Below are 12,991 nucleotides of genomic sequence, written 5' to 3'. Positions count from 1 at the left end.
CCAGAAACAGCTTGGAAAACTCCATGTTGGGGTGGTCAGTGCAATTGTGCTGCAGGAGCAGTTGGGCAAGGCAACTAAATCCCATGCACCCCTCTGTGTTTACCCCACTCTTCTGTGGTTACCTCTATCCCTCTCCCCTGGCACCAACTGTGCAGAAAACGGGGAAAGGAGAACGGGGGCTAGATGACATGCAGCAGTAGGGGTTTTTGTCATAGTTGCACTTCTTGCTACACTCTTTTTGTTTCCTTTTGGAAATGTTCTTTAGTAACTGGTGACTCGGTGTTGTAATAGCAGCTGGCTGGTTTGGCACTGGGTGACTGTTGTACTGTTTTTTACATGTTTACAAATAAAGCTTTTTATATCATCAAGAAAGGTTATTGTGGTCACTGCATCTCTGCTGTTTCATAAGCCAAGGTTAAAGTGGGTATGCCCAGAATAATGGTGTGGACAGTAACTCTGTTTGTGATAATATCATTTGGTGCGACTAGTGTCCCAGCCTGTCCATGAATGTAGACTCCCAATCAGCAAAAAACTCTAGCATTTAAGACATTTTCCACTGCAGTCCACATTGACCTCTATGGTTCACAAGGGCCTGCATAACAATGGAGTAGTGCCCTTTGCAGTTTATGTATTCGTGCTCCTTGAGGAAGGCAGGCTATGGACACATGAGTACCATCAGTGGCTCTTGTGCAGTTTAGAAACCCCATCCTTGCAAAGCCAGCAACTATCTCAGGAATCAAGTATCAGAGGGGTAGCCGTGTTAGTCTTGATCTGTAAAAGCAGCAAAGAGTCCTGTGGCACCTTATAAACTAACAGACATATTGGAGCATGAGCTTTCGTGGGTGAATACCCACTTCGTCGGATGCATGCAGTGGAAATTTCCAGGGGCAGGTATACATATGCAAGCAAGAAGCAGGCTAGAGATAACAAGGTTAGTTCAGTCAGGGAGGATGAGGCTCTCTTCTAGCCATTGAGGTGTGAAAACCAAGGGAGGAGACGTTGCTTTTGTAGTTGGCAAGCCATTCACAGTCTTTGTTTAATCCTGAGCTGATGGTGTCAAATTTGCAGATGAACTGAAGCTCAGCACTTTGTCTTTGAAGTCTGGTCCTGAAGGTTTTTTGCTGCAGGATGGCTACCTTTAGATCTGCTATTGTGTGTCCAGGGAGATTGAAGTGTTCTCCTACAGGTTTTTGTATATTGCCATTCCTAATAATCTGATTGTGTCCATTTTCCTTTCCATAGGGACTGATCCAGTTGGCTGATCGTACCGCAGAGGAGCATTGCCTGGCATGTGATGGCATCTATTACATTGGTGGACGTGCAGGTGAATGACCGGTGATGTATGACGAGCTGGTTAGTCCTCTGATGGTGTCGCTTGGTGTAAGATATTAGGCAGAGTGGCATCAAGCTTTGTTGCATGGATTGGTTCCTGAGTTAGAGTTACTATGGTGCGTGTGCAGTTACTGATGAGAATATTGCTTCAAGTTGGCAGGTTGTCGGTGTCGAGGACTGGCCTGCCCCAAGGTCTGTGACAATGAGGGATCATTGTCCAAGAATGGGTTGTAGATCAGGTTCTGCATTGGAGGGTTTTAGCTAGGGAACTGTAGTGATGGCGCAGTGGAGCCTGTTTGTTTCTTCTTGGAGTTTGTCTTGCAAGTAGGAGGCTTCTGGGTAATTCTGGCTCTGTTTGATCTGTTTCCTTATTTCCTCGTGGGATATTGTAGTTTTGAGAAATGCTTGGTGAAGATTTTGTAGGTGTTGGTCTCTGTATGAGGGGTTGGAGCAGATGCGGTTGTACCTCAGTGCTTGGCTGTAGACAATGGATCATGTGGCGTGCCCAGGAAGGAAGCTGGAGGCATGAAGGTAGGCATAGCGGTCGGTAGGTTTTCGGTATAGGGTGATGGTAATGTGACCATCACTTATTTGCACCTAACCTTGTTATCTCTAGCCTGCTTCTTGCTTGCATATATATACCTGCTCCCTGAAATTTCCACTACATGCATCCGACGAAGTGAGTATTCCCCCACAAAAGCTCATGCTCCAATAAGTCTGTTAGTTTATAAGTTGCCACAGGACTCTTTGCTGCTATCTCAGGAATATCTTTTATGCCCACCACACTTGGGTAAACCACACGCCTGATTGCCTCAGAAACCTCACCACCTCTTTACCCATGGTCGACTTTCCAACACCAATCTGGTTGGCAATGGACCTGTAGCAGTCTGAGGTATCCAGCTTACAGCAGTCTGAGGTATCCACCAACCTGCTTCTGAGTCTGCCTGGGTGCCCTCAGACATGTGTCTTTATGCTGGAAGGTCAGGGCAAGCTGCTCACAAAGCTCCAGGAATGTGCCTTTCTTCATATGAAAGTTGTGGACCCACTGTTGGTCATCCCAAGTCTGCATGATGATGTGATTCCCCCCAGTCTGTGCTTGTGGCCCTGCACTAGAAGTGCTGGTCTACACAGGGGGCCTCAGCGGCTAATCTGAGTGTACTAAGCAGCATCAGTGAGTGTGAGTCTTCCATGTCTGGGTACTCCTCTTCCTCTGTCTTCTCCTGCTCCATCTTATGCTCTCTTAGGTTCCTTTGATGGGTCAAAAAATGCCACTGAAATGTCCACCAGTGCCTCGGGGAAGCTCTGCCCATTTTCTGACACAGGAGTGAAAGCGGAAGCAAGAGAACTTCTTGAAAAGGGGTCTCCTCCGTGTTACTTGGCTGGCTGTGCTGGCAGGCTGTTCTTACTTCTTGTAATGTGCAGGGTGAGCGCACTACAGTGCACCATGTTTAAAGGTCTAGAGTGGCCACATTCTGGGAGGGAGCTAGGGAGTCTGTGATATGATAGGTTTGACTTGGATCTGCATGCTGTAGTGTGGATGCTAGAGCCCCAGGTTTGAGCACAGGCTAGAAAATTTATAACATAAGGTAAAGAATTAGTGTGGATGCTCAAGCCCTGAGTTTTCCAACATAGGTCAGTTGACTCGAGTCCCACTAACCCTGGGCTTACATTACAGTGTAGACGTACCCTAAGAGTCTGGCTTGGTTTTCAGAGACTAGATGTACCATATTATGAAGTATTGCTGGGCAGTAAGATTTTTATAGGAAGGATATTTCTCTTTTATGATTTTCTCTAAATTACAGTGGGCACCTTTACAGGATAAATAAATGCCTAATGCTTGGTGTACTCATTGCCATGGGATCAATGTATGTTGCCCAGACAACTGGTAGGGCCCCAGTATTAGCGACTGCAGGTAGTCCCTGCTTTCACAGAGAGAACTTCTAGCTAAAAATAATCTAGTGCCTCTCCTTCCAGCTGACAGTAGAACTTGATGTTTGCTGAATGGATAAATAGATTTTAAAAGAAAGAAGCAAAGCTGCCTGAAATCCTGACAGAATCTGTGCTGCTTCACTGAGTAATCTAAAGGTGCACAGCAGAATTGGACTGACTTCTTTTTTCCATTGGCAGGCTGCTTAGTTATCAGGGAACTGAAGAGGAAGTCCCACCCAAAAGAAGAGGGAAGTTTGGGGCTAATACCTGCTACATAAGAAAATTAATAACTTTTTTCTTGGAGAGTGAGGTAAGGAAAATGTAGATTGTGATAGACAAAGAGATGAGGGAGGAGCCATTTCAAACCAGTGCAGCTGGCTGAGAGTTGGTATTGAGGTGCTGCTGGAAGTTGGAGGGAGAAGTGGGTGAGTAGGAAGGAGACTTCCTTTTGAAAGGTCTTTTTGGTTGCATGCTCAGAACTGTTGATCTTAGAACTTGATACTTTCTCAACTCTAGGATGAGCTTCAGTAAAGTAAATCTGTACATGTGTGTTTGGTTGTACCACGCCTCTTATTCTACAGTTGTATCAATGCAGAGAGGGGGTGTTGAACTGGCTTGCTGAAAAAACTAGGACTGCTCGGCCAGGGATAACAACTAAATGATAGTAACTTATTTCAAGCTCTTGAACGGGAGTGGGCATTTTAGGCAGGGCCGGCCCTTCCATTTAGGCGGCCTAGGCAATCGCCTAGGGCGCCAGGATTATTGGTGGATGGCGTTTTGCCGGAGGCGGCTGCAGGCGGCTCTGGTGGAGCTGCCGCAGTCGTGGCTGCGGACGGTCGGCTGCTCCCGTGGCTCTGGTGGAGCTGCCGCAGTCGTGCCTGCGGACGGTCGGCTGCTCGCGTGGCTCCGGTGGACCTCCTGCAGGCACGACTGCAGCAACTCCACCAGAGCCGCGGGAGCAGCCGACCGTCCGCAGCCACGACTGCGGCAGCTCCATCGGAGCCATGGGACCAGTGTGCGGGGCGGTGAAATTGCCGTGCGCCTAGAGCGCTAAAACCCCTAGTGCCAGTCCTGATTTTAGGTGTTACAAACAGCAATCAAACAGTGATATTCAGGACAGCTTTGGGGAGACTAGTTTTTTTAGGAAATCTTTCTTCTGTCCTTTAAGTAACTCTTTTTCTCTTATGATGTTCCCCATATATCAAACTGAAGAATTATTATTTAGTTTGGATCTAGTAAAAAAATACACACATTGACAAAAATATATACACATGTACGGTTCTATAATGAGAGAAAGAGGGTGAAATATGTAATAAGCTGTATTCACATTTCAGTAAACGTTTGATTCTGTAGGCTTATGTTTTTAATCCCTAGCTACATAACCACGTCACGTACCTTGTAGACAGCCTGTGGGATTGGGCAGGCAGTTTGCTGAAGGACTGGGAGTGCATGACCACTCTTTTATTGGAAACTGCTGAAGAAGAAGGTAGGTGAGCTAAAACCTTAGTGTTGCCCAAATTACTCTTCTTTTATTTTACTAGAGGAAACTTCCTTCACTTTGAATTATAGCAAGGTCACTTGAAGAGCCTCTTGGTTGCATAGAGCCACAAAACAGTTTTGGCTCAGTGTCCTGCCATGACTCAATGCCCTCAAATATTGATGCAGTATTCCTATGAAAACCTCGTGAAACACTATCCAACACTTATGCCCTGAATATTTATGTGTCTCAGTGACTCCTCCCTCCTATCTTCTTTCTCCCTCCTTCCTGCCTGTCTGCTGGGGGGCCAGAGGGTGAAGAATGTTTCTTCTCTTTCTCTCTCTTGACTACTCAGAGGGTGAAGAAGGGATTCCAGGGGCCGCAGTGTGTTCGTTCTGTACTATTTCCGCCTCAACAGTCACGTGTGTGTCAGGCAGCTTTGGAAGCATTGTGGTGAATGGTTCTCTACTTGCTGGAGGAGAGAATCTCCAGGAAGATCCCTGGATTGCAGAAGAGGCACATATAGGGCCCTGTGTTGCTATATGTGGTTCTAGAGTCACATTCTGCTAAAGGTTCCCCAGAAGATGAGCCTCAGGTCTGGTGGAAGAGGATGAAATTTCATTGGAGTTAGTTCTGAATTTGGCCTGTTCTCTTCTGGGGAAACATCATTTCTGTGACACTGAACCTGTTGCTTTATTTGGCAAATGCAGTGAGATCCACTCATAACAAACTTAAGAAAATTTATTTTATTCTAAAGTAAATTAAAAATTCCAAATAGTTTCTGTGAATCACAATGTGTGTATTGTATCTGTCATTGTAGTGAATCACACTGAATAACTTCACTATAAAGTGAGAAGAAAAAAGACTTCACTACATGAAGGTTCCTTTGTATTCAAAAATCTTAATCTATGTTTTACATTTCAAGGGGCATATTGGTTTTCATGGCTGAGTTAAGGAACCTAACTGTGCCAGTCTCATTGAAACAGAGAAGTGTGAAGCTGATATTCACCACTGGAAAGGAAGATGCTGAGTTGAATTTAATGTCACTTTCAGAAATCAAATATGTTAGAGGGTTTAGTTTTGTGTAGAAAATGTCTTGAGCACTGTTTATTTTGGCAGAACTAGAGGCAGTTCTTTGCTGTGGGATCAAAGCACATAGGCCTAGATTTTTAAACATATTTTTAGGAACCTGTCTCCCAATGGTGACGTAGAAGAGAAAATTGCTTTTTTTACTCTGTATAACAGAAAATAATTTCAGTACACATTCAGGTTGGACTTAGCAAACGTTCAGCAGTTTTTTTTTTTTAGCAGTTTCAACAGTATTTCTCCCCCCACCCCCCAAAGTTGTTTAGAGGAATGAGTAGACTTTCCTTATTAGTCATCCCTGCATCTTCACCTTTCTTTTGTGAGACACTGAAGAGATGATGATTTCCTTACAGCATTGAGTGATGCCCAGGAAAGTGCCCTCATTGAAATAATCTTAGTGACCATTCGAGAAGCTGCTGAAGGTCACCCTCCTGTGGGCAGAGGAGCAGCCAAGAAGGTCAGTGGGTTTTATTCTAATATATTTATTATGTTGCAATCAAAATGGTCCTCCCTACGTGCTCTGCCAAAAGCACTTTCCTAGCCACATGTACGTTGGCAGAAAGAGAGCAGCATTTTTTTTACAAGACGAACACGATGCCTTTTGACCTTCAGAAAAAACCTCTTATCAGTGGATATTGAATGAGATGAGCTTTTAGAGGAAGCTCAGCTCTGTGGAAGCATGCTAACAACACACAGTGACCATTTTATCGATCAGTAGATGTTGTTATAAAGCAGCCTACATCCAAACAGCACTCTGGTGGTTCAACATTAACTCAAGTATTTTATTTAAAAAAAAAAAAAAAAAAAAAAAAGGGTGGGAGGGAGAGAGATCCCATGAGGGGGGGAAATCTTTGCCTCAGCCAGGTGGTTTGTGTTAGTTAAAGGTATATTAATATGCAAAGTTAACCTTGGGGTAGGTGTAAAATTCCAACCAACTCCCAGAGTATTTTATAACTGAAGCAGAATGCTTTGTCTGTAGATCCTGTCAGCGAAAGAGAAGAAAATACAATTGGAAGATTGTACCAAAATTACTGAGCACTTTATTGTGGTGCTTCCTCAGCTCTTGGCAAAGGTAACTAGCAGCTGTTCCATGAGCGCCTGTTAAATATTTCATTAAAATTCCTGCAGCACACTCATATCCTGTTTTCCTCTGCAGTATTCAGCAGATGCTGAAAAAGTGGCGAACCTCCTGCAAATTCCCCAGTATTATGATTTAGATGTTTACAGTACTGGACGTCTGGAGAAGGTGAATAGGAATTGGGGCAGTTGGATGTGTGTGAAATATAACAAATTTATGCGACAATTTACAGTAAGACCTTGTTACAACCAGGAGACTGTTGGGACATGAAGAAATACTTATACCCTGTTAAAACCCTTCATATTTGAACTGAGGCCACCAGGGAAATGCTTTAACATTTGTCTGTATGGATATAGCAAGGTTGGCCTAAGGCCATGGTGGATAATGGTTTATGGCTTTATGCAGGAGGCCCAGCTTTAGGAATAAACTAATTCTTGCTTCTTGACCCCTTGTTGGGTTGAGAGAAAGGGAGTTAAAACATGTATCCAAGTTGGCATCTTCCAGCAGCTTACTGCAGAAAGAAGTTGCATTCTCATTGGAGACTGTCTCCCTTATCAGCTGCTGAGGGAGGGTAGTAACTGCAAAGAGAAGAATGGGGATAGTATATCTGTATGTGGAGGAGGGGAATTCAGGAATGGAAGAATGAAATCCTTGAAATAGCAAAGTCTATACGTAAGTGGAGTAGATTGCTCAAATTACCCCCCCTGTAAATATCCATAACAGGGCAAGGGAAAAGTCACATCCATGTACTTCCAGCACAAAAAATTAGCTGAGGGGGCGATAAAGCAGTAGCAATTTGGCAGAAATGGGCTCTTATCTGTTTCTGTTTGTGTAACAATACTGTCAGTGACCCAGTCATGGGAATAAGCCCACCACAGAATGATGGGAGCTCTGAAACATGCTGCATCTTTGTTACTGCAGCAGGCAGCCTTGTGTCTAGAGGGCCCTTTCTTTGCCCTCTTCCCCCTCAGTCTCGTCTACTGTTATTATTTAGAGTCATGTGTATTGCTAGACTTGGGGCTGAAATAGGTAATTAAGGTTTTAGGAAGATATTAAGATATATAACTCTACGTTCAAAATGATGGGGTCTAAATTAGCTGTTAGCATTCAAGAAAGAGATCTTGGAGTCATTGTGGATAGTTCTCTGAAAACATCCACTCAATGTGCAGCAGCTGTCAACAAAGCTAATAAAATGTTAGGGGAATGAAAGGGACAGAAAATAAGACAGAAAATACCTTAATGCCTCTATACAGGTCTAGGCTACACACATATCTTTAATACTATGTGCAGTTCTGGTCACCCCATCTCAAAAAAGATGTATTAAAATTGGAAAAAGTATGGAGAAGAGCAACAAAAATGATTAGGGGTATGGAACAGCTTCCATTTGAGGAGAAATTAAAAAAACTGGGATTGTTTAGCTTAGAAAAGAGATGACGTGCAGAGGTGGGATGTAATAATGGTCTATAAAATCTTGTCTGGTGTGGAGAAAATGAACAGGAAGTGTTATTTACACTTTCACATAACACAAGAACCGGGGAGGTCACTTCTTGAAACTACTAGGCCTCAGGTTTAAAACGAACATAAGGAAGTGCTTCTTCATACAATACACAGTCAACCTATGGAACTTGTGGTCAGGGCATGTTGTGAAGGCCAAAAGTATAATTAGGTTAAAAAAAAAGACTTAGATAAGGTCAGGGAGGAATAGTCCATTGTTGACTCTTAGCCAAGATGGTCAGGGACGCAACCCCATGATCTGGGTGTCCCTAAACCTTTGACTACCAGAAGCTGGACTGGATGATGGGATGGATTGCTGAATAATTGCTGTTCTGTTCATTCCCTCTGAAGCATCTGGCACTGGCCACTGTTGGAAGACAGGACATTGGGTTAGATGGACCATTGGTCTGACTCAGTATAGCCGTTCTTATATGACAGTAAAAAAGGTCTGTTATAAGACCTAGAGCAGCAAACAAAATCTTGTCCTGTAATCCCTGCCTGTCCTCCCCAGATGGGCATTTATTTTGTTTTCAGTTGTGTAAAGTAAAAAGGCACAAACAGAAATAGGCATAACTTTAACTTGACTGTACCATCACGATCACTTGCAGCACGTGGATGCTTTGCTGAGCGTGGTGAAAGGCATTGTAGCCAAACACTCTGACATGGATGTTCTCGAGGCTTGCTCCAGGATGTATTATGTCCTCTGCAATGAAGAACTGGCCATCCACAGGACGGTGGATCTTGCCAGAACTCAGCTGATAGACGAATTGGTGGACAAACTTAATGAGCTGCTGGATGACTCTTGGCATGAGGTGTGTGTGACTGGAAGTAGAAATACATGAAACATTTCAAGATCAAAATGAAATAAATACAAGGGAGAGATGTGAAGACTGGTAATATACTGATTTTTCTTTGCTTGGGGAGAGCAAAGCTTACAGAGGCAGTCTGAATACTCTGAAAGGGCTGTCTGTTTACATTTTAAAGGAGTGAAAATTGTGTTCTTGCAGGAAGAAGGGGAAGAGAAGGGATGGTATAGTCTATGGCACTGTGGAATGGGATTTCTGGGCATGCACTATCATGTGGATTCTTATGTCCGTAGCACCAATGGATATTCTGGCCCTGAGCTACAGAGGGTTAATGTTGCTATTTGAAAATGCCCATCTAAGTGCTAATGAGAAGCACTAAGTGGATCTGTTAGATATAGAGTATTTTAGAGGAGGTATAATTCTACATTTGTACATATTGGCAGTAATCAAAAAGCTCTTTATAACTTTGCTGCTGTTCTGAGGGTTTTTTTTTAAGGATAATTCTGTAGGTGTTATTAGATTACATTAAAGTAGCTTTTGTGACTTGAAAGTAGCTTTTGCTTTTTGGAAGGAGAACTGCTGTCTCTCTCTCCAAGTTTTTCATTAGTTCTCAAAAGCAGAAACAGCCGATGGAGATATGAATAGCTTGCTGGCTGATTTCAGCAACAGGAGCCTGTAGCTGATGAACTGTGCCATTGCTAACAGGTGTCATGCCATAGTATGGGAGTTCAGACAAGTGGATTTTTATTGGGAGCTGGGATACTGTAAATGTGTCAGGCCAAAAAAACCACACTGGATTTATTTTGGTAGTTTAAATAGACATCTATTCCAATGTGTGAGTGTTTTTTTTAAATTAGAAATAAGCTTTTAAGAGGTCGACTGGAGTTCTTGAACACTTGTGTAGTGTGGACCACAGCTAAATAAAGAGGTTGTCTCATGGAACCCCTCTCTTCTAATTCTTTATTAGAAGGACTACCTCATTTGCCATTTCTGATTCTGTTGTATCCTTGTGGAAACTACAGCAATTGCATATATGGGAAAGTAATATTAGGAAAGTATTTAATGTATTTTTAGCGGTCTTTGTGACTTGGCAACTGAAAACAAGAAAAGCCAGCACCATGTGAGCAGCTAGCTCTCTGCAGACCACAAGCAGGTGCTTGATGGGTTAACAGTGACCACACACCACAATGTGAAAACATCTGCATTAGACTGCTTTGTAGTTTTGATTACCAAGATGCTAGAGGCAGCTGTGGGGTCTTTAGTTATGAGGATGTTATAATGTAAGAGCAGCAGCATGGCATTTCCCAGACATATAACTTCTTTCCATCCCATGTACATTATTCTTTATCTTAGAGAGGGGTCTAGGAAACATAGTCGAGGGGCAAATGGTTCCCGAAACTGGGACAAAGTCTAATTCAAGCCCATGGTTAGTAGAGGAGCTAGCAGCTGGCCCACAACACCTCTGTTCATTCTGTTCTCTTTCCTAACTCGTGTGATTTAGGGAGAAGGTCTTTGCACAGATGAAGAAGGAGTTTGCCGAATATATTCCACTTTGAGAAGAATAGCAGCTTTTCATAAGTGAGATGTTTGTTTACATGATTACTCCCTTCCTCTCCTGTACCGTTAGCGTACTGTAACCTCACTGAACTGCTATAAAAGCAGGAATTGCTGTTGGTTGACTGGCTAATCAAGTTTACATAAAAGAATCAAAATAGTCACTAGGTGTGATGTTTGTGCATAGAACGGTCCGGTGGAATTCATTTTATCACAAGTACTTTTTCCTGTCAGTTTCTAGACTCTCCTAAATGTTGGCAGGCTTTCTGAGCAGAGAGTTCTTTTTTAACTTACTAGAAGAGCTTGAGTGGCAGTGATGAAGTCAATCAGAGGTCTGCACATGGACTGCTTATGGGATTGGGATATCACTGTCTGCATATAGGCCCTTTCCTTTGGGCTGTTTCTCTGTCCTCCCTCTTAGCTGGATACCATTTGAGACACCTTAGTATCGAGACTGGCAATCAGTGTGTAGGGTAAGAGCACTATGTTTGATAGCAGGCACAACATATTAACTCTAATTTGTCAGGTCTCCATCTCTCAAAGAGCAAGTCTCTGAAGCCCTGCTCTCATGTAGTGCAGAGTGCTCTTGCTTGTTCACTAGTGGCCCAGTTCTGCAACCCTTACATACCTTGAATAGGATCTTACCAATGACTTTATTGAGATTCCTCATCAAGTAAGATACTACTGAGTGTGGCAGAATTGGGCCATGGGTTAGGAGTAGCTTTCCCTTCATCTTGCATTGCTGAGATTCTCTGTTGCTCCAAATACTATTTAAGGCATGAACCTGAGATCTCTTCTTGGAAGTACAGTATAACCTCAGAGTTACGAACACCTCAGGAATGGAGGTTGTTCATAACTCTGAACAACATGTTATGGTGGTTCTTTCAAAAGTTTACAACTGAACATTGACTTAATACAGCTTTGTAGTCCGATGGCACCTTAAAGACTAACAGATTTAACTAACACGGCTACCCCCTGATACCTAATACAGCTTTAAAGCTTTACTATGCAGAAAAAGAATGCTGCTTTACCTTTATTTCTTTAGTAGTTTATGTTTAACGCAGAACTGTACTGTATTTGCTTTTTGGCTTTTGTTTCTGCTGCTGCCTGGTGGTGTACTTCCAGTTCCAAATGGGTTGTGTGGTTGACTGGTCAGTTCATAACTCTGAGCTTCTACTGGATGAGTGTTTAGAGAGAGCATTCCTGGTTTGTGTGGAAAAAAAGTGTTGAAGTTCAGTTTCCTTCTGCATATTCTCATTCCTTTGGCTCACGCAAGTTGCATTTTTTTGTAGTAGGAACAAGATTCTGTGATAACTACTGAAACAATAGGCTAAAGGCTATAATTAATATTAGGCCATAGTAGACTATATTTCCCTTTTTCTATCTATACTGGAAGATTTCAGGTATCTCTTCTTAGCAGATTTCATTGTAGAGGAAACAAATCATGACCAGCTTTAACATTTATCATCAAACATTACGAAGATCCTTGTGCTTTAGCTGCCAACGTAGAGTCGGCATAGATGGAGGTCGTTTGTTTCCAAATTAACTATATGGATCATAGGGCACAAATGGATCCAGCACATGCAAAACTGGTTTAATTTTTGTGTGGAGTGTTTGTCAGTTAGTTTTCACTGAAAGTCATTGATATCTATTAGATGCTGGCAAAAAGATTATACATTTTACTTTTTATATTTGTAGGTGAGATTTTTCTTACTTCCCCTAATAAATTCAGGTATCACTGTGAAGGTAATCAGCCTCTCTTCACCAAATAAAAGCATAATCTTTTTGGTAGCTGTGATCATTTCTTTAGGAACAGGTTGCGTGTAGGGAGAAATGGGACTGTTAAAAACAGTAGCTTTTATCTCTTCTCTTTATGATTATTTTAGCGTGGTATTTCATTTCCTTTTTGACTGGCAGTGCTCACAATCTCACCAAATGGAATCTCTATGGGAAGACTTCAAAGCTGCTGGTTTTTGAGATGGAGTATGGGAGTTTACCTGTTCAGGTAAATGGATGATACTGAGCACCAATAAAACATTTATTCTATCCAAGTACTTTACAAACATTTACTGAATCTTACATTAGAGCTCTGCATGGGACTATTTTTTAATCTTGCTCCTGTCCCGCCCCACAATATCCACTTTCACCCACTCCCACATTGTTTCTTGCATTTTTATCCTGCTCACACCTGCAAAAGCCTTAGATTCTGCAAATCCCACAAGAGAGAGAGACTCC

The 12,991-nt window shown here is 42.7% G+C and overlaps 1 protein-coding gene across 5 annotated transcripts in view; it reads left to right on the top strand.

Annotated features, from left to right (window-relative positions):
* The window catches only part of LOC116830156 (cohesin subunit SA-2-like), a 104,721-nt gene that overhangs the window by 56,088 nt on the left and 35,642 nt on the right, over positions 1 to 12,991 (top strand). For all 5 annotated transcript variants that reach the window (XM_032789436.2, XM_075060795.1, XM_032789437.2 and 2 more), the window contains 8 exons: positions 3,460 to 3,571; positions 4,636 to 4,747; positions 6,178 to 6,281; positions 6,804 to 6,896; positions 6,981 to 7,070; positions 9,005 to 9,208; positions 10,704 to 10,780; positions 12,674 to 12,761. In XM_032789436.2, the coding sequence (XP_032645327.1) occupies positions 3,460 to 3,571; positions 4,636 to 4,747; positions 6,178 to 6,281; positions 6,804 to 6,896; positions 6,981 to 7,070; positions 9,005 to 9,208; positions 10,704 to 10,780; positions 12,674 to 12,761 (880 nt within the window). The remainder of the gene's footprint in view (positions 1 to 3,459; positions 3,572 to 4,635; positions 4,748 to 6,177; positions 6,282 to 6,803; positions 6,897 to 6,980; positions 7,071 to 9,004; positions 9,209 to 10,703; positions 10,781 to 12,673; positions 12,762 to 12,991) is intronic.

This window comes from Chelonoidis abingdonii, chromosome 1 (genome assembly GCF_003597395.2).
Source record: "Chelonoidis abingdonii isolate Lonesome George chromosome 1, CheloAbing_2.0, whole genome shotgun sequence".
NCBI classification, from domain to species: domain Eukaryota; kingdom Metazoa; phylum Chordata; order Testudines; family Testudinidae; genus Chelonoidis; species Chelonoidis abingdonii.
Note: the sequence above shows the minus strand (reverse complement) of the source record. Positions and strands in the feature narration are given on the sequence as shown.